Below are 23,793 nucleotides of genomic sequence, written 5' to 3'. Positions count from 1 at the left end.
ATTCATTTTTCAAGTAGGGCAAAGTAGGTTTGTACAGTTTTTTTCCCATTAATAAATAAAATCATGATTTTGTATATACTTGCATTATATTTGTGTAATATTTAAATTAGTTTAATGATCTGAATCTTTTAAGTGTGACAAATATGCAAAAAACAAACAAACAAACAACAACAACAACAACAAAAAAGGAAGGCGACTATATACAGGTCCTTCTAAAAAAATTAGCATATTTTGATAAAGTTCATTATTTTCCATAAAGTAATGATAAAAATTAAACTTTCATATATTTTAGATTCATTGCACACCAACTGAAATATTTCAGGTCTTTTATTGTTTTAATACTGATGATTTTGGCATACAGCTCATGAAAACCCAAAATTCTCAAAAAATTAGCATATTTCATCCGGCCAATAAAAGAAAAGTGTTTTTAATACAAAAAAGTCAACTTTCAAATAATTGTGGTCAGTTATGCACTCAATACTTGGTCGGGAATCCTTTTGCAGAAATGACTGCTTCAATGCGGCGTGGCATGGAGGAAATCAGCCTGTGGCACTGCTGAGGTGTTATGGAGGCCCAGGATGCTTCAATAGCGGCCTTAAGCTCATCCAGAGTGTTGGGTCTTGCGTCTCTCAACTTTCTCTTCACAGTATCCCATAGATTCTCTATGGAGTTCAGATCAGGAGATTTGGCAGGCCAATTGAGCACAGTAATACCATGCTCAGTAAACCATTTACCAGTGGTTTTGGCACTGTGAGCAGGTGCCAGGTCATGCTGAAAAATGAAATCTTCATCTCCATAAAGCTTTTCAGCAGATGGAAGCATGAAGTGCTCCAAAATCTCCTGATAACTAGCTGCATTGACCCTGCCATTGATAAAACACAGTGGACCAACACCAGCAGCTGACATGGCACCCCAAACCATCACTGACTGTGAGTACTTGACACTGGACTTCAGGCATTTTGGCATTTCCTTCTCCCCAGTCTTCCTGTAGACTCTGGCACCTTGATTTCGGAATTTCATGCAAAATTTGCTTTCATCCGAAAAAAGTACTTTGGACCACTTAGCAACAGTCCAGTGCTGCTTCTCTGTAGCCCATTTCCTGCACACACCTGTGCACGGTGGCTCTGGATGTTTCTACTCCAGACTCAGTCCACTGCTTACGCAGGTCCCCCAAGGTCTGGAATCGGTTCTTCTCCACAATCTTCCTCAGGGTCCGGTCACCTCTTCTCGTTGTGCAGCATTTTTTGCCACACTTTTTCCTTCCCACAGACGTCATACTGAGGTGCCTTGATACAGCACTCTGGGAACAGCCTATTCGTTCAGAAATTTCTTTCTGTGTCTTACCCTCTCGCTTGAGGGTGTCAATGATGGCCTTCTGGACAGCAGTCAGGTCGGCAGTCTTACCCATGATTGCAGTTTTGAGTAATGAACCAGGCTGGGAGTTTTTAAAAGCCTCAGGAATCTTTTGCAGGTGTTAATTAGTTGATTCAGATGATTAGGTTAATAGCTCATTTAGAGAACCTTTTCATGATATGCTAATTTTTTGAGATAGGAATGTTGGGTTTTCATGAGCTGTATGCCAATATCATCAGTATTAAAACAATAAAAGACCTGAAATATTTCAGTTGGTGTGCAATGAATCTAAAATATATGAAAGTTAAATTTTTATCATTACATTATGGAAAATAATGAACTTTATCACAATATGCTAATTTTTTGAGAAGGACCTGTACGAGTGTGTGTGTGTGTGTGTGTGTGTGTGTGTGTGTGTGTGTGTTAGTGCTGTCAAACTATTTATTATAATCAAATCAATAATCAAAATAAAACACTCTGTATATTTTTTTATGTATAAATAAATACAAACAGATACAGTATATATTTAGAAAATATTTACAAGCATATATTTATATTCATATAATGTATATTATATGAATTTAGATAAATTAATTTAATACATAAACAACATTTTTTTTCGTAAATATATACATGCACCTGCATTGATGGGGAAAGTTACTTTTTTAAAGTAATGCATTACAATATTGTGTAACTCCCTAAAAAAGTAACTAATTGAACTAGTAACTAAAGAAAATAATGCATTATGTTTTAAATATAAGCAGGACTTAATTGTTTTTAACATAAGTTCTATTTATAGCCAATGTAAAAGCACTTTAACAACAAAAAGTGTAATGAATAAACCTCAGGCTGAAGGAAAAGTAAAAAGAAGGTTCAACACTTATCAGCAATAAGAAAAACAATGAAGCACAATTGTTAGTTTATCTAAAGTCATTTTTGCTTATTAGTATGGTTGAACTGGATTATCAAAGGTCAGCAACAAAGACACTACACTACTGTAAGGGAAACAGTTCAATTTAGCTCAAAGGGAATCTCTTTTCAATGTGAATAAGGCTTTACTAGATAAATCTAAGACATATAAACTAATCTAACAAATAAACGCACGCACTCACTCATTCACACAAGTTGCAGGAAGATCGAAAGTTAGGGAAAGATGAGTTTAAGAGAATGGAAATGTGAAATCCCAAGTTAACAGCAATACGTTAAACTGCATAGACATGAGCAACCATCAATCACTTAATTAGCCCTCGCATTGAGTTCCTTAATGAGGTTAAAATTAAATTAGATACACCAGTAATGGTCAGAATCTGAAGGTAAAGTTACTTGCGTCTCCTGTGTAAAGGGAGTCCCCTTCGTTGTCATTGAAAGGGGGTTTCCCGATGTCGCTGATTGGCTCGAAGTTCAGTAGTTGCTGAAGTGACGTCTTGGGATGCCCGTGGTTGGGCGCTGGCTGACGATACAGAGTTGTGTGGCTGGTTGAAGTTGAAAGGGCAGTCGAGGTCAGACTCGGAGACCGGCATTACAAAACTTAACTCAGAACAAGAAACTCTCAAACGGAAAAGAAAAGAAGTAAAGTTTGGCGAGACTAGGTGGTGTTTCTTCTCATCGTGGCTAAGTAGCAGCAGGCAGGCCAAAGCACGCTGGAACCGCGCTCAAAGAACAGTGATGACTAAAAGCATGGCTAAAAGCTAAAGCTAAGAAGCAAACTAAAAGCAAACTACAAGCAGGCATGACTAATAGCAGAAGCTAAACGCAAGCTAAAAGCTAAACGCATACTTAAAAGCTGGCATGACTGATAGCAAATGCAAAGCTAAAACTAAAAGCAAAATTTAATGGTGTCCTAAGTATTTAAACTGGCCTGTTGGCCACACCTCAAGTGTTGTCTTGACCAATCAGATATTGTCTTGGTTCAGGGGTATTACAAATCCTATGTTATCTTATCAAGAACGTGGTCCGAATTTTCCCGCTCTTGCAGGGTATAATTTTGGACTTGATTCCTATAACAAGAATATGATACATTTGACAAATAACTGATGGTCAGAACTGTTTCAAGCTAACAGAATCGAATACATACATACTAGACACGAATATGTATCCTTAAGCTATCCAATAGTTATTAAAAGACATACACAATAAGTGATTATGACATGATAGTCAAATGTGTGGGTTACATATAAATGAATAAGGAGTGAAGCGATGGACTGATATTCATTTATAAGTCTTTTTGAGTTCATTTTGGTCCATATATATCTAGAAAAGACAGTTTCTGTGCCATTCTTTTGACAAAGATTTCTGTGGAGACCAGAGGTTAAAAGGCCCCCCTTAGGAATTTCAGTCTGGTTCTGCTAGGTGGGGGAAGTGTTTAAGGATATGGTGTATAACTCTCATTGGTTTACATGTGATGTCCGGCGTTGGATCTCAATTACTTGCCCCAAATTTGACAATCTCTTCTCCGAATTGAAATTGTCAGTAATTGTTCTAGTGGTGTTAATGTTGAAAGCTGTTCTGTGAAAGAGTTGGTTGGTTTGTTATCTTGCTTGGGACTTGTGGCACAGAATGTTTTATGACTTCCTGTTGCCTTTTTGAGGAATTCGGCTCGTGTTTCAACCACAGTCCTAATCGACTCTTTAATTTGTCTGATTCAGGTCAGATCCGCTACACTACAATACATTTGTTTTATTTAACATATTTAATTATTTCAGGTATTGCCCAAACCTGGGTCATATTCTGAGTTTGCATTTCACTGTTTTAATTCATTTTGATGAATAATAATCAGTTTTTTTTTATGAATTAATGCACATTCTCATTTAGTCTAGAACTACATCATCATATTCACACAGAGCACACTATGGGTACAGGAGACTTGTCAGTCAATAAATGGGAAAACAAAGTAACTGCTTTACTTTTTTGAAAAAAAGTAACTTTTTTTATTTTAAAATAAAAAGTAATGCATTACTTTAATAATTACTTGAAAAAGTAATCCGATTATGCAGCATTATACAGTCGTGGGGCAGCAATGAAAACAAGTTCCTGCTTGCACACCGACCACCGATCTCCGACCACTCTCTGTGTGTCTGTGTGCAAGAATTATGTGTGTTTGTGTTCATCAATTAAATCAGTGCATTAAAATAGAACGCTGATTAACAGTGGCTTTGAAGCACCTTTGCAATAAACGGTTTTATTGCCTACCTGCTAGCCATTAAGAATCCAGTATTCCGACAGACCATGGTATAACAATTTAATTTATTTTTTACATTTAAGCTGTTTGATACTGAAAGGTATGTATATAAGTCAACTAGCCTATAAATAACGTGACTAGCTGGAAAAAGGGACAAAATCTTGGAACCTATAATTAATTTTCCCAGAATAATCATTAGTTTCACTTGTTCTTTTTTTTTTCAATTCCTGAAAACTGACTCACTGTTAAAGAAGAAAAGAGCACAAAAACAGTTTTTTCAGCATTACAGGCTTATCATTATGATTGGTGTGGGATGGCATTTGTTTTGAACATAAGGCTATCTATATAAAATGTCCTTTTCAAGACATTCACTGTGGGTGGGGGGACTTATTAGCGTTCATTCAGTAGCTGTCACAGCCTCAAATGACTCAGATTTATTGTTTTATCTCCTCCACGGGAATTTCTTTTGTGCATCCAAACCTGCTAACCTCAGTGCGGTGACAGGAAATGTGTTCATTTTACCTTCGCGTCGCAAGATAATATTTTGCAAAAAAGCACTCTCGCACACACACATGCCTCATTTTACAGGAAATTTGCTGAAGGCAAATGTACAGAAAGAGAGTGAAATGTACTAGACTCACTTCCATGAACATCTGAACATCATTTCAGCAACAAGAGTGACAGCTATTTCTCATCATGACTGAAGCATATACAGACAGGTAAAGATACTTTTTATTTATTAAATTTTTATCATGTTGTGTTTTAAACCATCATTAAGACATTTTAATAAATACATTTTGAAGATTGGCTCAATATTGTATCCTTGTTCCCTAAGAACAGCCCAATATATTACAGTCAATATATATATTTTTTTTTATCCAGTTATTATATCAAATATTGTACAAGTGATTGTATGTCTGATCTATTCAGCATAAGGAGTATTTTAGGACATCTTGACTGTACTGTGCCAGTACTGTTATTCACAAAAGTATTACATGATATCACATTGATGTATGATAGTGGGATTGCGGTGGGATGCTTGAGAAACCTGTGGTTAATCAACTTGCTGCGACCTTCTTCTGTTTGTATGTATTTCATATTTGAAAACAGTGTGGTCTGCATGTGGCAGCTTTGAGGTTTGACTTTAAATTGTTGTCCCTGTCAAATTTTGTATAAAAAATTCTAAAAGCATTTATTAAATGCTTTCCTTTTGAATGTATGTATTATTAGATACACTTTTAACACCTTTGAGCCTTGAAGTGTTACTGTACTATCAGTGTATCACTGCCTGCCCTACATAACGCAAATAAACCATTATACAACTTTGTCTTCTGTACAGCCACTAACCATTAGGCAATGAAATATTACTCTCTACAAATTATAAAGGTTAATTTATGTAAGCAAACTGGCATGCCTTCTGACTCACAATTTCCAGAATTATACAGTGAAATCCCCATGATTTGATAATGAATAGTGAAATTTACTGACATGATCTTTCACACTAATGATGACATTATTGCACATCAGTGTGGCTTGAAAAAAAGTTTGAAGAATCATTATATGATGAGTCAAACGCGTGGTTACGGTCCATATAAGTGGCATGTTACTAGTTTTATTAATTGTGTTTAAACTATCTTTTTTTTTTTTTTAGCAAATATTGATATAAGCAATTAATTAATCAGCCTGTCACTAAATCACATTTACTGTTTGTTACAGCATGAATACAACAGCATATGATAACTACGAAACAGAAAACGTATGCACGATTGAGGGTTCACACCTGAATTCACATCTCAAGGCTGCCATTTTCTACATGGTTTTTGCACTTGGCCTCATTGGTAACATCACCGTCTTATGGGTCCTCTTGAAAATCATGCATGTGAAAAATATGACAAATCTCTGCCTGCTGAATCTGGCTCTATCAGACCTACTGATGGTCCTCTCACTGCCCTCTTGGGCTCTCTATGCTCAGGGCCACTACTTTAAAGCCAATGGGATGTGTAAGGCAATGGCGGGTACATACCAAGTTGGATTTTACAGCGGGATCTTATTCGTGACTCTAATGAGCGTGGATCGCTATTTGGTCATTGTACATGCCGTTGCGGTGCTGGGATCGAAGATGTTGCGATATGGAATTATTGTGAGTCTCATTATATGGATGGTTTCCATCTGTGCTGCCCTTCCAGAGGCCATCTTTGCAGCAATGGTCACAGAGGACAACATTACCAGCTGTCAGAGAGTTTATCCTGCTGGGTCAGCCCAAAAGTGGAAGCTTTTCCGTAACTTTGGTGAAAATGCAGTAGGACTATTCATCTCTTTGCCCATTTTAGCCTACTGCTACATCAGGGTCCTAATGGTTGTGAAGAAGACAAAAAACTCAAAAAAGGAACGGGCCATAAAGCTCATTTTAGGCATTGTCATCGTGTTTGTGGTCTTCTGGGTGCCTTACAATGTGATGGTGTTTCTGAAAACCTTGGAGGAGTTTGGCTTTCTAAGTGGCTGCGAGGCTTATCGTGGTATCAACATGGCCATGAACGTGACAGAGACGATCGCACTCACTCACTGCTGTGTAAATCCGATCATTTATGCCTTTGTTGGAGAAAAGTTTAGAAAATCCCTAATAAGTATGTTTTCAAGATATCTTGGATGTGTGAAGACTTACCAATCGTCATCTACACAATCCAAAGTTTCAGAGAATGAAACTTCCAACACGGCAATTTTTTTTACATCTCCCATCAAAAGTACACAAGTGTAGGTTATAATTTTTAAAGGTTTTATAATTTTTTTCTTTGTAAATATTGTGCTTATCATTCAAAATGTCTTCATTCATGTGTTACAACATATAATACATTTGTTGATTTTATGATGGTAATATCATATCAATTAGACTACCTCAATTAATAAAACCAAATGTCAATTATAAAAATTAACCATCATACAAGAACATGAAAATTCTGCGTCAGCTTGGTGGGGCAAGAGATGCTTTCTGTCTTCTGGTGTTTGTGAATAAACTAGTGTTTTACACACTGGCTTAAAATGAACTTATGCATTAAATTTAATGAATTTACAAATGATTTAATGTTACTAATATATCTGTTCCTCAATATCTCTAAGGTCACATTACGTGACCTGTTAAAAAGTTCATTACTCTTTCCGTATAATAGTTATTAACCACAGGAAAAAAAAAAAAAAAAAAAAAATCATCTTTAACCACACACACTTCGAAGGCAAAACCAATCACAAAAAGTTTTTCCCCTCACATGGGCTAAAAGAGGATGTGTGAGTGCAGTATCGATATAGAGGAACTGTTCTTTGAATGTATTACTGAATTACTAAATCGATATCTGTGAATTGTGTATTCCTAATGTCTGTTACATTTTATGCTTAAACTACCTATTTCAAATGCACTGTTACACATATCAAGATGTATATCAATATGTAAATAAACAAACAAATAAAACGATCAAACTGTTTCAAAAGTATTTTGTAATGCTACTGCTTACCACAAGAGCCCTCCCTATAACACATATGGTACTGCCGTCACATACATGCCTATTTTATTATAGTTTTAAATCTTTGACAAACAGTGTCTCTGTAGCCTAACAGTATACTGAATTATGCTATTTTAAACATGTGGATCCAGAAATGAACCTTTTACTAAAGTGGCATATTTATGCATATTATCATGCAATAATATATCAAATATGGCATAATATTTGGACCATGGAATTTTAGATTTGATTTTAGATACTTTAATTTTAATTTTATTTTTTTACATTCATGGGGTTTTGTTTACACACTATGTTTCATCTACGCTGTCAGCCAAAATTAGGGGTACAACAGCTTGTCACTGAGGTAGTCAAGTCAAGTCACCTTTATTTATATAGCACCTTAAACAAAAGACATTACGTCAAAGCAACTGAACAACATTCATTAGGAAAACAGTGTGTCAATAATGCAAAATGATAGTTAAAGGCAGTTCATCATTGAATTTAGTGATGTCATCTCTGTTCAGTTTAAATAGTGTCTGTGCATTTATTTGCAATCAAGTCAACGATATCCCTGTAGATGAAGTGACTTGATTGTAGTGTAGAGATAGTGCCCTCAAAGGGTGCATATTAGCACCTTAGAGTAGTAATTTGTATCCTTAAGGTAGCAAAATGTACTCTTATGGTACTATTATAAACACTAGGGGAAAAAGAAGGTACAGAGTTCTCCCTTTGAGGATACTTCCCAGTGACAGGCTGTTATACCCCTTGAAGGTACTTTTTTGTTGTTGTCAGCGTGTCCTGTATATAAACAGTCTGTTGTTTATGTTTGTAGTGTGATTCAAATGCTTGTATGATGAATTAACTAATAATAATAATAATAATAATAATAATAATAATAATAATAATAATAATAATAATAATAATAATGGTTGTTACCTATATAATCAATACAAAATACAAAGCCAACTCAATAATAAATACTGTAGCATAGTTCCTTGAATATAATTTGCATATATTATTATTTATTTATTTGGCCATATTGGTTGTCATGTGTAAAACATCAGGAAGGTTCGGAAATAGCTTCTTGTAAAAGTGTGAATAACGTATGTGAAGCTTCAAGGAAGTAACTTCACACTAACCATTGTCTTTACCTTTTAAGCTAGAGCAGAAAGCCACAGTTTTCTGAAGAGACATGCACTGCAGAGTGAAACGGATTTCCTGTGTTCTTTGGCTCTGATGCAAACAGTACATTAAGACTGCTGACATGACTATTGTTTCAAAAAGCACAAAACAGATTAGGAAAATAAATCCAGAAAGTATTTTTATATAAAATGCACCCCTGAACTATACAGTAATGTGATATTAATAAAATAATTTATGCTTATAATGCCCTAATCAAAATAATAATTTAAAACAATGTGTCAAAAACCTTGCAAAAATTTTCTATAGGGTCTAAAACAACATTCTTTTTTTTATAGCGCTTTTTACGATACAAATCATTGCAAAGCAACTTTACAGAAAGTTAAATTTCTATAATATTTAGCAGTAGCTTATCAGTGGTAATTTTCAGTTTATGTGCATATGGTAGAAATGTTCTGAAAAATTAATAAACTACATTCAAACAGACAATGAACACTATCAACATCAATTATTATATGATGTAATCACACTAGTGGCAATACCCCTCCTCTGAGGGGTTAGCGTAGCTGCTGTTCCAACCAAGTAAAATTTATTAGTTTAACCCAAGCTAAAGAATTATAATGAGCATTTGATCAGATAAAACTGCAGTCTGAACCCCGAAAATTATCAGGAAGGCTATTCCAGAGTTTGGGAGCCAAATGCGAAAAAGCTCTCCCTCTTTAATGGACTTTGTTATCCTAGGTACTATCAAAAGTCCAGCATTTTATAACCTTAGGGAACATGATGGATTGTAGCATGGTAGAAGGCTAGTTAGGTATGCTGGAGCTAAACCATTTAGGGCCTTATACGTAAGTAATAACATTTTGTAACTGATACAGAACTTAATAGGTAGCCAGTGCAAAGACTGTAAATTTGGTGTAATCATCATATTTTCTTGACCTGGCAAGAACTCTAGCCGCTGCATTTTAGCCTACCTGTAGCTTGTTTATTGAAGATACAGGACAACCACCTAGAAGTGCATTACAATAGTCCAGTCTAGAGGTCATGAATGCATGAACTAGCTTTTCTGCATCAGAAAAACATGTTTGTATCTTAGCAATGTTTCTAAGATGGAAGAATGTGTTTTTTGTAATATGGGAAATAAATGTTGTTTTCAAAAGACAAGTTACTGTCTAATATAACACCCAGATTTTGGACTTAGAGGAAGTAACAGTACATCCATCTAGTTGCAAACAGTAATCTACGAGACTGTCTGTATTGTGTTTTGGTCCAATAAGTAATATCTCTGTCTTATCCAAATTTAAAAGGAGAAAATTATTGGAAAATTATTTTAACACACTCTTTTAGCTAAGATAATTTTGAAGTTTCATCTGGTCTCATTGAGATATATAGTTGAGCATCATCAGCATAATATTGGAAACTAATCCCGTATTTTCTAATAATATTACCAAGGAGCAACATGTATATTGAAATTAGCAGAGAACCTAGGACAGTTCCGTGTGGCATTCCATATTTTACTGGTGAAAAATTAGATGATTCATGTTGTTACAGGTAACAACTCTTTCAGTAAGTTAGTGGGTACAGGATGTAATAAACATGTTGTTAGGTTTAGATGCAGTGATAAGTTTATTTAGCTCTTCCTGTCCTATAGTTGTAGAGCACTGCAGTATATATTTGGGTGCGATGGATGAAACTGAAATATTAGACGCTGTAGAATTAACATTTTGTTATTGAATTTCTCATGTTATCTATATTATCAGTGAAGAAATCAATAAAGTCATTACTATTAAATGTTGATGGAATATATAAATCAGCTGGTTATTTGTTAATCTATCCACTGTGCTTTTTTATTTCTTTTCAATGAGTTTGGGGATATGACCTGGCAGTTTCTAGAGTCTGTCTATAGCTGGACATACAGTTTTTCCACGCAATTCTTAAGTTAGTTTTTCTCCAGTCTTTTTGTGCTCAAGACTACGAGTTTCTTTCTTGAGAGAGTGGGTATTACTGTTATACCATGGCACAAGTATGTTTTTCTCTAAACTTCTAATGTATTAGAGAGCATAGTGCCCATATGCCCAAGTTGCCAGATCAGTATTTATCCAAATCTATCAACAGGATATTTTTGATCAAGTATCTGGTGCATGGCATGATGCAAGTTCATTCATTGATGTTTTTGATTGGACTATGGAGATCACACACAACCACTTCCACGTTATGAGTTAGATGTGATTTTATCTGCATGCAAATATTATAGGTAAGACCACATTCTGGGACAATCAACACGCACGCATGCACTCGCGCATGCACGCACGCATGCACGCACACGCACACACACACACACACACACACACACACACACACACACACACACACACACACACACACACAATGTTTAACCACAGACTAGAACTATGCAGTTAAAAGAAAATGTTCAAAATAAACATTTTGTATTCACCAATACAATATACACCAAAAGTCTGCTCCTATTTTTGACTGGTGTTTCCAGTCAAAAATGACCAGCCTTTTAAAAATTGCTAATACATTTCTTGTTACACTATATTATTAACAAATATTGCATTCAATATTTTTGTTTTCTTTCAGTTAACACAGGTTTAGTAATTTATATTAAAACTGATTGTTCACAGGCCTTACAGATCTTAGCCTGACTGATCAGAAGATAAAATTAATCTCTGTGTAAAGGAAAGCCTGTAATACTAAAAAAAACATGTGCTTGTGCATGTGTGTGTGTGTGTGTGTGTGCATGTGTTAGTGTATGCATGTATTCATGCATGCAAACGTAGGCATCAGACCTGTGCAAGCATAAATGCACATACCGTATTTTCCGCACTATAAGGCGCACCGGATTATTAGGCGCACCTTCAATGAATGGCCTATTTTAGAACTGTTTTCATATATAGGGCGAACCGAATTATAAGGCGCATAGAATAGAAGATACTGCAGTCAAATGTTTGACTGGGTTTGTGTTATGCATCCAATAGATGGGGCAGTGCTAAAGTGAATGTTAACCTTTTGACAGAGTGCCTTGATCCATATATAAAGCGCTCCAGATTATAAGGCGCACTGTCGTTTTTTGAGAAAATTATAGGCTTTTAAGTGAAAATACTGTATGTAAACATAAACATGATGAAAATGCTCCTGAAAACTAAATGTTTCTCTTATTTTCATTATTAATATAATGCATATTATTGTCATGATTCTGCCCTCGTGTCCTTGATTTTTCCTAGTCTTGAGGCAGGATCATGACAGACCCATGTTTTGTGTACAAGCGCATGGCCTTGTCTTTGGGCCATGTGCTTGTGTTGTCTCGTTCCCTTGCCCCGCCCCCCTTGTTAACCTAGTCGTGTCTTGATTGTCCTATCTGTAACACCTGTCGCGTCTTGATTAGTACCCCTATTTAGATCTCCTAGTGTGCTCTGTCTTGCGTCGGTTCATTGTCATTGTGATTGTACCTGTGATTGTGATTGTTCCACTCTGTGATTGTTCCTTAAGAAGTGTTTGTATTACCGTGAGTGTTTGTTTATAGTTAGTATTTAGAGTCCTTGTTTATCTTGTCAGTCCAGTCCTGTTTTAGTTATTTAGTCTTTACCTTGCTCCGTGTTTTCCCCCTCGTGGGTTTTTGTTTCCCCTTTTTGTAATAAACCCTTTGTTTGAGAATCCCTGTCTGCACCTGAGTTCCTCCCTTGCAAACCCTGACAGAATGAACCGACCACCAAGGAACTCAGCAGACAGGAGGCAATTCTGGTTATCATCAGCCAGCAAGCGGGATGGTTATGAGGGCTCTCGCTTAGTGGTGTTCCGGGGGACCAGGGGAGGTCGCTCCGGAGCAAGTGGTCGAGAGGAGGAGCCACAGAGGTCCCCCCCACCTACCCAGCTGCCAGCAATCCCAGAGGGTCGGGTCCTGGCCGTGGCAACCCTGGGGGATCAGTTAGGTCCCTCCCAAGATCCTGAGGCACCTCCCACTACCTTAAGTCTCCCCAACAAGCGAGGGAGACGGTTTTCATGGGAGTCAGCTTCAGAGTCTTCGGCGTCTGAGGCTGCCCTGCCCGAGACCAAACTCCCCCAACCCGCCTCTGACCCAGCTGTAGCCTCTGCACCGCGCCCGAGGAGGAAGAGGAGGAAGAAGGGGCCTGCCGGTCCTGTGACCCTGTCTCCTCCCGTGCCAGCAGCGGTGAGCGCTGGCGTGCCCGTGCCAGCAGCGGAGAGAGCTGGCGTGCCCGAGCCAGCAGCGGTGAGCGTGCCCGAGCCAGCAGCGGTGAGCGTGCCCGAGCCAGCAGCGGTGAGCGTGCCCGAGCCAGCAGCGGTGAGCGTGCCCGAGCCAGCAGCGGAGAGCGCTGGCGTGCCCGAGCCAGCAGCGGTGGGCGTGCCCGAGCCAGCGGCGGTGAGCGCTGGCGTGCCCGAGGCGGCAAAGAAGGCCGTATTCAAGTCGGCAGTCGTGAGAGCGGAGGAGAGAGCCGCGGCCGACTCTGCAGCAAAGACTCTTGTACAGTCCGTCTCATCTCGTAAGGAGATGCCAATTGTCCTGGCTGCTAAAGCCTTTTCTGATTATTTGTCCCGTCTTGTCCAAATTTTAGAAATCCCCGTCAGTCCTGTCTTGTCCCCTGACCCTGTCCCCAGAAGTCCCAAGTGTCCAGCCGTTGTCTCCCCGTGTCCTGTTGATGTGGCCCCGTGTCCTGTTGATGTGGCCCCGTGTCCTGTTGATGTGGCCCCGTGTCCTGTGGTCCCCCCGTGTCCTGTGGTCCCCCCGTGTCCAGTAGATGTTGTCCCCCCGTGTCCAGTAGATGTCGTCTCCCCGTGTCCCGTAAGTGTTGTCCCGCGTCCCTTGTCTGGTCCTGTCATGTCCCCTGTCAGTTGTCCCGAGACCCCTCCCCGCCCCTCACCACCCAGACCTGCCCGTACCCCCCGCCGTCAGCCTTCGTCCTGTCCTCCTAGGATTCCTACCCCTCCCACCCGCCCTGGTCTGTCCCCCATGAACCTTGTGGTCCCGCCCCCTCCCCTTCCCTGTTTGTTTTTTTTTATTTGTCACCCTAACCCTGCCGTCGTGTATTCATGTCTGCCTTTGTTATTATTTGTCATGTCCTGTTGGTTTGTGTCTGTGTCCCAGTCTGTCATGTCAGTCGTGTCCCGTGTTTGATGTTCCCTTGAGGAGCTTCTGGAAGCCGCTCCTTAAGGGAGGGGTTCTGTCATGATTCTGCCCTCGTGTCCTTGATTTTTTCCTAGTCTTGAGGCAGGATCATGACAGACCCATGTTTTGTGTACAAGCGCATGGCCTTGTCTTTGGGCCATGTGCTTGTGTTGTCTCGTTCCCTTGCCCCGCCCCCCTTGTTAACCTAGTCGTGTCTTGATTGTCCTATCTGTAACACCTGTCGCGTCTTGATTAGTACCCCTATTTAGATCTCCTAGTGTGCTCTGTCTTGCGTCGGTTCATTGTCATTGTGATTGTACCTGTGATTGTGATTGTTCCACTCTGTGATTGTTCCTTAAGAAGTGTTTGTATTACCGTGAGTGTTTGTTTATAGTTAGTATTTAGAGTCCTTGTTTATCTTGTCAGTCCAGTCCTGTTTTAGTTATTTAGTCTTTACCTTGCTCCGTGTTTTCCCCCTCGTGGGTTTTTGTTTCCCCTTTTTGTAATAAACCCTTTGTTTGAGAATCCCTGTCTGCACCTGAGTTCCTCCCTTGCAAACCCTGACATATTATAGTCCAAGGGTGGCTAACTTCAGGCCTTGATAGCCGCAGCCATGCAGAGTTACAGCTACAAACCCTAACTAAAACTCACCTGCCTTTAGCTTCCAAGTAACAGGTCAGACTTTAATAAGCTTGTTCAGGTGTGATAGATTAAGGTGGAAGCAAAACTTTGCAGGGGTGCCAACGTTTGTCACCCTTTGTTATAGACTTATGCTGTGTTCACACCAAATGCGAATAGAGTATGTGGTGCGAATGATTTCAATGTTAAGTCAATGTAAAGATGCGTTTACGTTTAGGTCTCGTGGCGCGAATGAGGCGTTTAGCGCGGCGCGGTAGACTGGTGATGGGGCCTTTGATGTGAATTTGTGTCTGATGCCTGAGTTGAAAAATTTTAACTAATTCATGCCGCGTTAACCAATCAGGAGCCCGCTCAGGAGTCACTCATTCAACATGGAGGAACGACTGATGTTGTCAGTGAGCAGTCAACCGTAGCTATATGACACAAGCACATATAATTCATCCAAGAAGTTACCTTGTGGTCCTGGGTGTCGATAAACAACTATAAAATGGATTTTAAAAGTATGGTTAATAGTGACTGAATGTAATTCAAAGGAGCTATCAGTGTCCAGAGAAAGTAAATGAATAAATTTGATATTACACAGGCAATGTGCGCAGGTTGTTAAGATATATTTTTTAATGCATTTAGCAGATGCTTTTATCCAAAGCGACGTACATTGCTTTCAGGCTAACATATTTCTACTATCAAGTGTTCCCTGGGATTCAAACCCCCAACCTTGCACTGGCTAATGCAATGCGTCACCAGTTGAGCTACAGGAACACTAAGGATATAGTGTGTGATGTGTGGTTTGCAAGTGAGAGTAATAGTATGGATATGGAAATACATAGTAAGAGTTGAAATTGAGTTCAGAAACTGAAACAGAACTAAAGCAAGGTGTAGAAAAGAGAATGAATCAAAAGTGAATCTTGCGTCCTTTGCCAGTGTCCCTGCATGGTGGAGTCTCACAGTAGAGTCAATGGACTTTACACTCTTCGGTCTTTACATGAGGGCTGCTGTGACCGCTGCTGTGGTATACTTACCTTTTTTGTACCCATTTGACAAAATGGAAATTGAATTCAGCTGACCACACTTTACTTTTATCACAACAAAGGTCTAAGCAAGCACACGACACTGACAAGTTATGCGATACAGGGCGAGACCAAAAGCGACTTCAGCACGTCTCAACACAGTAAACAAAAAAATTGCTTCCAAGCTATGACAATGCGCTTAACACTAATGATGCGTCACAATTCACATACTATCCATCCTAAATATTTTCTGAAAATAGAATTCGTTTTTTCCAAATCATAGAATGTTGAAAGAAGTATGCCAACGATTCCCAGATGGTCTACTACTTGAGATTGAAATTCAAAGTCCAAATCGATGCACACTCTAACGGCTAATATTGCCCACAACACATTGCACGGTGGACGAGGATTTGATTATATCTACAAACATGCATAAAAAGTGTTTAAAAACTACTAACATGGTGGATATGCTAAACCGATGGACAGGCAGAGAAAGGGTTTTGAGTGATAAATAATCAATGTCTAAACCGATTAAAAATATTTGTTTAATATTATGCACATTATATTTCATCTGCAGTAACATTGTGAACTTTTATAATGAAATGTTTGGTCATTAACTTTTTAATGCATCATTATGCATACACAAAGAGAGTTCTCGGCATGATAGACCCACGACTGGTAAATCAACATTCCTCTTTTCTCTCCAATATGATAGAAAACTTAATTATGTTAACTGTTGATTACAGTGCAATTTAAACAGTAATAGATTGCACATAACTAAGCAACAGATTGTCCCAAAGCTTGCCTACTATTCTGCTCAGGCTAACTGAATAATCAATTGCCCTTATCATGACTTTTTCATACTAGAAAGCTGCAAAAGCAGAGGTATTTCATGCAGACATGGATAAGTGCTAAGTGTGGGATGGTGTGATGGCTCTTGTTATCTGCAAAAACCCATTTGATTGCATGGAGTTGTCCCAGGATTTTTACAGCCATGGCAGAGGTTGATCCCCAATGAGTTGCATTATCCTACAATGATAATAATATTTAAATAATTAATTTATAATGAATAATTAATTAACAACAACAATAATAATATTTTTTTTTTCTTTTTTTTTCTTTTTTCTATTGGATGCTAGGTTATATTAGGAAATTTCTAGAGAAAATTTTAACGAATAAAATAAGATTTGTTTAATGATAATTGAGTGTTTGAGACAGCAAGGAAATACACACTGCTTTGGATGGGTTTGGTTATACAAAAGTGTATCCCCGCTTTTTTAAAGATAAAATAATCTTGTAACATACTGACATAAAAATACAAATACAAAATATATTCCATTCATCATTATTAAGAACATTAAACATTTGTTTCAAGGTCTCCCAAACTTGGGTTTGTGTAATAACTATAGGATGTTTGTAAATTTCTTTAGGCATAGAAAATAATTTTTAAATAACATTAAAAATAAAACACTTACAGAAAAAAATTATGAACATGAATATTATCCAGTGTCAGAGAACCATGAACATGCAAGTAGTTTAAAATTTCAGGGTATACTACAAGTAAATACAGTATACTAGGTGAAAGACATTCTACTGTCAAAAAAGTTGGGAATCCCTGTATTATATGTAAATAAGAAATAATGTGTAATTTGTGCATTTTAATGTGTATGAAGGACAAAAGCCTTCTAATGACTTTTGGTGCTAATTTGTGACGGGCTGTTACTTTGTATCTATCACTCACATTTGTTTCTATTTTGAGTTTATAGTCTGTGTGTGTGTGGTGAGGATCCTCCAGAATGGTCGCACGTCCTGATATTGCTGAGTTAGATGTGTTCCTAGGTCAACATATTTTGTTGACCCTGGAACAACATTTTACTCAAAATATGTAGTCTTGACCATATCCCTACGCCTAAACCTAACCTTAACCATGAGTGATCCTTAAAATCAGAGGAAATGATAGATGAATGACACTGATGTACAAGCACCTAACAGTGATTGTAAGCATAAACTTCACAAAATCTATGAACTTGTTCTTTAAATCTGATTGTTAATCATAATGTTGTTCCAGGGTCAACAAAGATGTTGTCCCAGGAACATGTCTCACTTGGTTGAATCAGGTTCTGCGGCATGGTCTGCTGCAGCTGCATCCTGGTGTGATGATCGAGCAGGAGCAGGAGCAGAGAATTTAGGCAGTAATGGTTCTGCCTGGATATACCATTCGTTGAGGTTGCCCTGGGGATGAGGAAAAGTTGATGTCTTTTTGATTAGTTGATTTTGTTGTTTGTACATTTTGTGGTTGATTTATATTCTTGTTTTTCTTTATCTTGATTTAATGTTTCTATTTGATTTGGTTTTGATTCATTTAATGTTATGTGTTGAATGTTATGTTTCATTGGTTTCCCTCTTAATTTGTAAAGGGCCCATCTTTTCCTTTATAAACTGTTGCTTTGTTCATTTGAATGGTTAGGTTTTTTTTGTTGTTGTTGTTGATTTGTTTTCTGTCTGAAAGTTTAACTTTACTTTCTTTTAGTTTTTTGTTTAGTTTTGTGTGTGTGTGTGTGTGTGTGTGTGTGTGTGTGTGTGTGTGTGTTTGTGTGTGAGTTTTTGTTTTAGATTTGAGTTTGTAAAGATGTTTTATTGGGTGGGTAAAAATAAAAGTCCCATCTTTCAGTGGACAGCTGGTGTTCCTTGTTCTTGACTTCTCGGTCCCTCACAGACTGTAAGCTATAAACAGTAAGTGGTAGGGTTATTGTTATTGTGTGCATAATATATAATCATGTAATCAAACAAGTAACTGTAGACTGATTGCAATTATATTATAATGTAATATAATCTAATTATAATAAAGTTTAATGTTACGTTGATACTGAAGTATGGGGTCTCACTTGGCACCATACAGAATGTCAGAATTGGCATAATGTGTTACATAAATAACATATTTTTTTCAAGTCCTTTTTTGTTTATTTGTTTTTCTTTTTAATGTGGTGGGGAGATCAAGGCTAACCAGAATTAAAAAAAAATGTAAAAAAATAATAAAGCTAAATTTAATATATAACTATAAATAGAAGGCCGACGAGAGCCCCAGAGCTGTCGTGCTTCACGCTGGGGTTAACGACACCACGCTGCGGCAGATGGAGACGCTGAAGAGGGACTTCAGCAGCCTGATCGAGACGGTTTGCACGTCTGGGCAGAACTATTGTTCCAGCCACCAAAGAAAGATTTGCAAATTACCTGCCTGATCTATCTCATCTGCTATTTGTACCCAAAAATACACATGAATAAGACGAAATGACTAACAACATGGACACTATTTTCTCTAATACATTAGAAACTGTTGCCCCCATCAAATTGAAAAAGGTTAGAGAAAAACGTAAAATCGTAGACTTGAACGCAAATGGAGAAAAACTAACTTGGAAGTTTTTAGAATTGCATGGAAAAACAGTATGTCCAGCTATAGACAGGCTCTAAAAACTGCTAGGGCAGAGCATATAAACAAACTCATAGAAAATAACCAAAACAATCTAAGGTTTTCATTTAGCACAGTGGCTAAATTAACAAATTACCAGACGCCACCTGATTCAAACATTCCACCAACGTTAAATAGTAATGACTTTATGAATTTCTTCACTGATAAAATAGATAACATTAGAAATACAATAGCGAATGTAGATTCTACAGCATCTAACACTTCAGTTTCATCAATCGCACCCAGAGATAAACTGCAGTGATTTACAACCATAGGACAGGAAGAGCTAAATAAACTTATCATTGTATCTAAACCAACAACATGTTTATTAGATCCTGTACCCACTAAATTACTGAAAGAGTTGTTACCTGTAGCCGAAGAACCACTTCTCGATATCATTAACTCGTCGTTATCCTTAGGTCACGTCCCAAAACCATTCAAGCTGGCGGTTATCAAGCCTCTTATTAAGAAACCAAAACTAGATCCTAGTGTACTGGCAAATTATAGGCCTATTTCAAATCTTCCATTTATGTAAAATTTTTTTAGAAAAAGTTGTGTCTGCTCAATTGAGCACCTTCCTGCATAAAAATGATCTGTATGAAGAATTTCAGTCAGGTTTCAGGCCCCGCCATAGCACAGAAACTGCACTTGTTAAAATTACAAATGACCTGCTCCTTGCGTCAGATCAAGGCTGCATCTCATTTCTAGTCTTACTTGATCTTAGTGCTGCGTTCGACACCATAGATCATGACATACTCATAGATAGATTACAAAACTATACAGGTATTCAAGGGCAGGCTCTAAGATGGTTTAGATCCTACCTGTTCGATCGCTACCATTTTGTTTACTTAAATGGGGTGTCATCTCATTTATCATCAGTAAAATATGGAGTGCCACAAGGATCCGTCCTAGGTCCCCTTCTATTTTCAATATACATGTTGCCCCTTGGTAATATTATTAGAAAATACGGAATTATATTCCACTATTATGCTGATGATACTCAGCTATATATCTCAACGAGACCAGATGAAACTTCTCAATTATCTAAGCAAACAGAGTGTGTTAAAATAATTTATAATTTTCTCCAATTAAATTCGGATAAGACAGAGATATTAATTATTGGACCAAAAAACACTACACAGAATCTTTTAGATTACAATTTGCAACTAGATGGATGTACTGTACTGTTACTTCCTCTACAGTCAGAAATCTGGGTGTCATATTAGACAGCAATTTGTCTTTTGATCATATTTCCAATGTTACAAAAACTGCATTCTTCCATCTTAGAAACATTGCCAAGATACGAAACATGTTATCTGTTTCTGATGCAGAAAAGCTAGTTCATGCATTCATGACCTCTAGACTGGACTATTGTAATGCACTTCTAGGTGGTTGTCCTGCTTCGTCAATAAACAAGCTATAGGTAGTCCAAAATGCAGCAACAAGAGTCCTTACCAGGTCAAGAAAATATGATCATATTACCCCAATTTTACAGTCTCTGCACTGGCTACCTATTAAGTTCCGTATCAGTTACAAATTATCATTACTTACCTATAAGGCCCTAAATGGTTTAGCTCCTGCGTACCTAACTAGCCTTCTACCATGCTACAACCCATCACGCACCCTAAGGTCACAAAACGCTGGACTTTTGGTAGTTCCTAGGATAGCACAGTCCACTAAAGGAGGTAGAGCTTTTTCACATTTGGCTCCCAAACTCTGGAATAGCCTTCCTGATAATGTTCGGGGTTCAGACACACTCTCTCTGTTTAAATCTAGATTAAAAACGCATCTCTTTCGCCAAGCATTCAAATAATGTATCTCTTAAATTGTTAGTGTAGTTGCATCTGATCAAATGTGCATTTTTATTCATTAGCTTGGGTTAAACTAATTTTAGTTTGTTGGATCAGCAGCTATCAGGGATGGGCAGTATTTCAGATACATGTATTTAAAATACGTATTTGAAATACAAAATACTATTTTGTATTTTGTATTTTAAAGCCTTTGGAAAAAATCAAATGTAATTTGTATTTAAATACATTTATGACGAGTATTTTTGTATTTTCAAAATACTCAAAATATTTTGAGCCAGTCAACCTCTTTATCAGAGCGCTGTTTTCATGCATCAATTAGTTCAGACCAGACACGCCCCTCCCCCCCAACCCCAACATTCATCCATGTGAGCCGCAGCTGTACAACCCAGCCTTGGATCAGCAACTTTTCTGGAATAAAGTGAGGATGTGCTACTTGTTGATTAAAGTAGCTTGTCAAATGTGTTTGAATCATTAACGTTACTGCATGTTAGGGATGGGTGATATCATATGACAATATCATAGATTCGTAGTGATGGTATAAATTGTGAATCGATGGAACTTTTTCTAAATCTTTTACATTGGACTTTCCGCTTTCTCTTTAGCTTTGTGCAGTTGAAGCCTTGTTTATACTTTCGCAATTCGCATGGCTCTACGCCATGAACCTGCTTACTGCGTGCACTCCTCAGTAAACCTACAAGGCTTTTTATGCTTGACATGCTCTCCGTTGTATAATTCTGTGAAACGACAGAAGGCAACTCTGAGTAATTGTTCCCTAAACCACGAAAAAGCAGCGATGAGAGGAAGTAGTTTGCCGAATAGTTTGTCAAACATCTCTTATACTATGTCAAACACTCGTCTCGTGAGAAGTTTGTGAATAAATGGATGACACGTGAAAAAGTTTTTTAGTAAACTTCTTAAACCCTAACCAAATAATCAAGTTAAAACCAGTAAACTTGAAATTGTGACTGGTGACATTAGAACAAAACATTTTGCTCATTTTGTAAATGTAATCATTTAAAATTTTACAAACATGGTGCTTTATGAAAATGTAACTGGGCACATTTGCAAATTGTGATTGTGTTTACCCATCTATGCAAATCTTTGTTTATGTAGAGATGAAATAATTAGGTATATTATTGTCTGTCTACATCAGTTTAGTGTAGTGATTGTGTGCATTTGTGAGGACAATGATGTAAGATACACCACACTTTTAGTTTTATTGTTCACCAAAAAAATTGTGCCAAATGATTTCTAATTAAAAAAATATTTTAGATAAACTTTATATTTTCTAATTATGTATATAGAAACAAATAAACTTTACATTAAACAAACATAAAAGTTACTATACTACTTGCGTAAAAAAAGCATCAAAAGAGTTTGAAATTCAGTTTTTGCTGTGGTATCAAAACTGATATTGATAATTGTGAAATGCCATATATTGTTACTGTAAAGTAAAATTAAGATTTTGGTCATATCACCCATCGAAATTCCATCAACTAGTTCAACTGGGCGGGTTAAGTCAGCAATATTGGATGGCAGATACTTTAAGATTGTGAAACAAACAGAACTGGGCCACATTGGAACGCCAGTCTGTCACATTGGCTTTTAATGATGGTGATAAAACATAATAAAAGTTAGTTTTTGTAGTTTTTTGTAGTTTTTGTAGTTTTTTGTAGTTTTTGTAGTTTTTTATTTCTTACACTGCAGGGGAAGGAAAGAGGTATATAAAATTAAAATGAAAGTTTCTAAGCAGTTGCACAAATCTAAATGCTTTTTGGCATTCAGAATAGGCCCAGATAAATTTCAGTCTAATAGGGATACCTGCACTGAATCTTCAATTTCACATGTATTGTCAATAAAAAATACTGTATTTGTATTTAAATAAATTTTTCCACACAGTATTTTGTATTTGTATTTTAAATACATTTCCATGTATTTATGCCCATCTCTGGCAGCTATGCTAATGTTGTCTCTATTTTGTTTCTATGTTTTGCCATGGGATTTACATCCCGTGTTAACTAGGATTTACACAAGCTCCAGTCTGGATCCAGAACACTTGAGAGGAGATGATGCTGACCCTCAGAGGACCTCAGATGATGCTAACCCTGAATCAACAAACAGAACTAACAAATATTGCTACAAGTGTGACTGCATCATATAACAATTATTAATTAATAATATTAAAAATGTTCATCGTCTGGCTGACTACGTCTTGTATTAATTTTTTCTAAAAATCCTGTCAAATGTGCACAAAACTGTCACCACCATAAGCTACTACTAAATATTGTAGAAACATAATTTTCTGTAAAGTTGCTTTGTAACGATTCGTATTGTGAAAAGCGCAATACAAATAAACTTGAATTGAATTGAATTAATATGATTTTATTACAATTTTACTAAATATTATAATTAATTATATTTATAACATAAATATACAATATAATTATACATATTATAATTAAATAAGATATTTTTTCTTACTACTAATTATATTAGTAATACAATTATTATGAAATGAAAAAGTTACAATTTAATTTAATTTATATATATATATATATATATATA

General features: G+C 37.1%; 1 protein-coding gene across 1 annotated transcript; it reads left to right on the top strand.

The window, feature by feature from the left end:
* The first annotated feature begins 4,888 nt into the window (after positions 1-4,888).
* Positions 4,889-7,731, top strand: si:cabz01093077.1 (C-C chemokine receptor type 4). The gene is made up of 2 exons (XM_026284133.1): positions 4,889-5,250; positions 6,248-7,731. The coding sequence occupies exons 1-2, from the start codon at positions 5,228-5,230 to the stop codon at positions 7,284-7,286; spliced, it is 1,062 nt and encodes a 353-aa protein (XP_026139918.1). The 5' UTR covers positions 4,889-5,227; the 3' UTR covers positions 7,287-7,731.
* Positions 7,732-23,793: the final 16,062 nt, after the last annotated feature.

This window comes from Carassius auratus, chromosome 16 (genome assembly GCF_003368295.1).
Source record: "Carassius auratus strain Wakin chromosome 16, ASM336829v1, whole genome shotgun sequence".
In the NCBI taxonomy this organism is placed as follows: domain Eukaryota; kingdom Metazoa; phylum Chordata; class Actinopteri; order Cypriniformes; family Cyprinidae; genus Carassius; species Carassius auratus.
Note: the sequence above shows the minus strand (reverse complement) of the source record. Positions and strands in the feature narration are given on the sequence as shown.

Bases quoted from the DNA above. Each gene is read 5' to 3' on its own strand.
- si:cabz01093077.1 (XM_026284133.1), top strand. From the start codon at position 5,228: ATGACTGAAGCATATACAGACAG. The intron at 5,251-6,247 runs GTAAAGATACTT...TGTTTGTTACAG, and splicing joins ACTGAAGCATATACAGACAG to CATGAATACAACAGCATATG.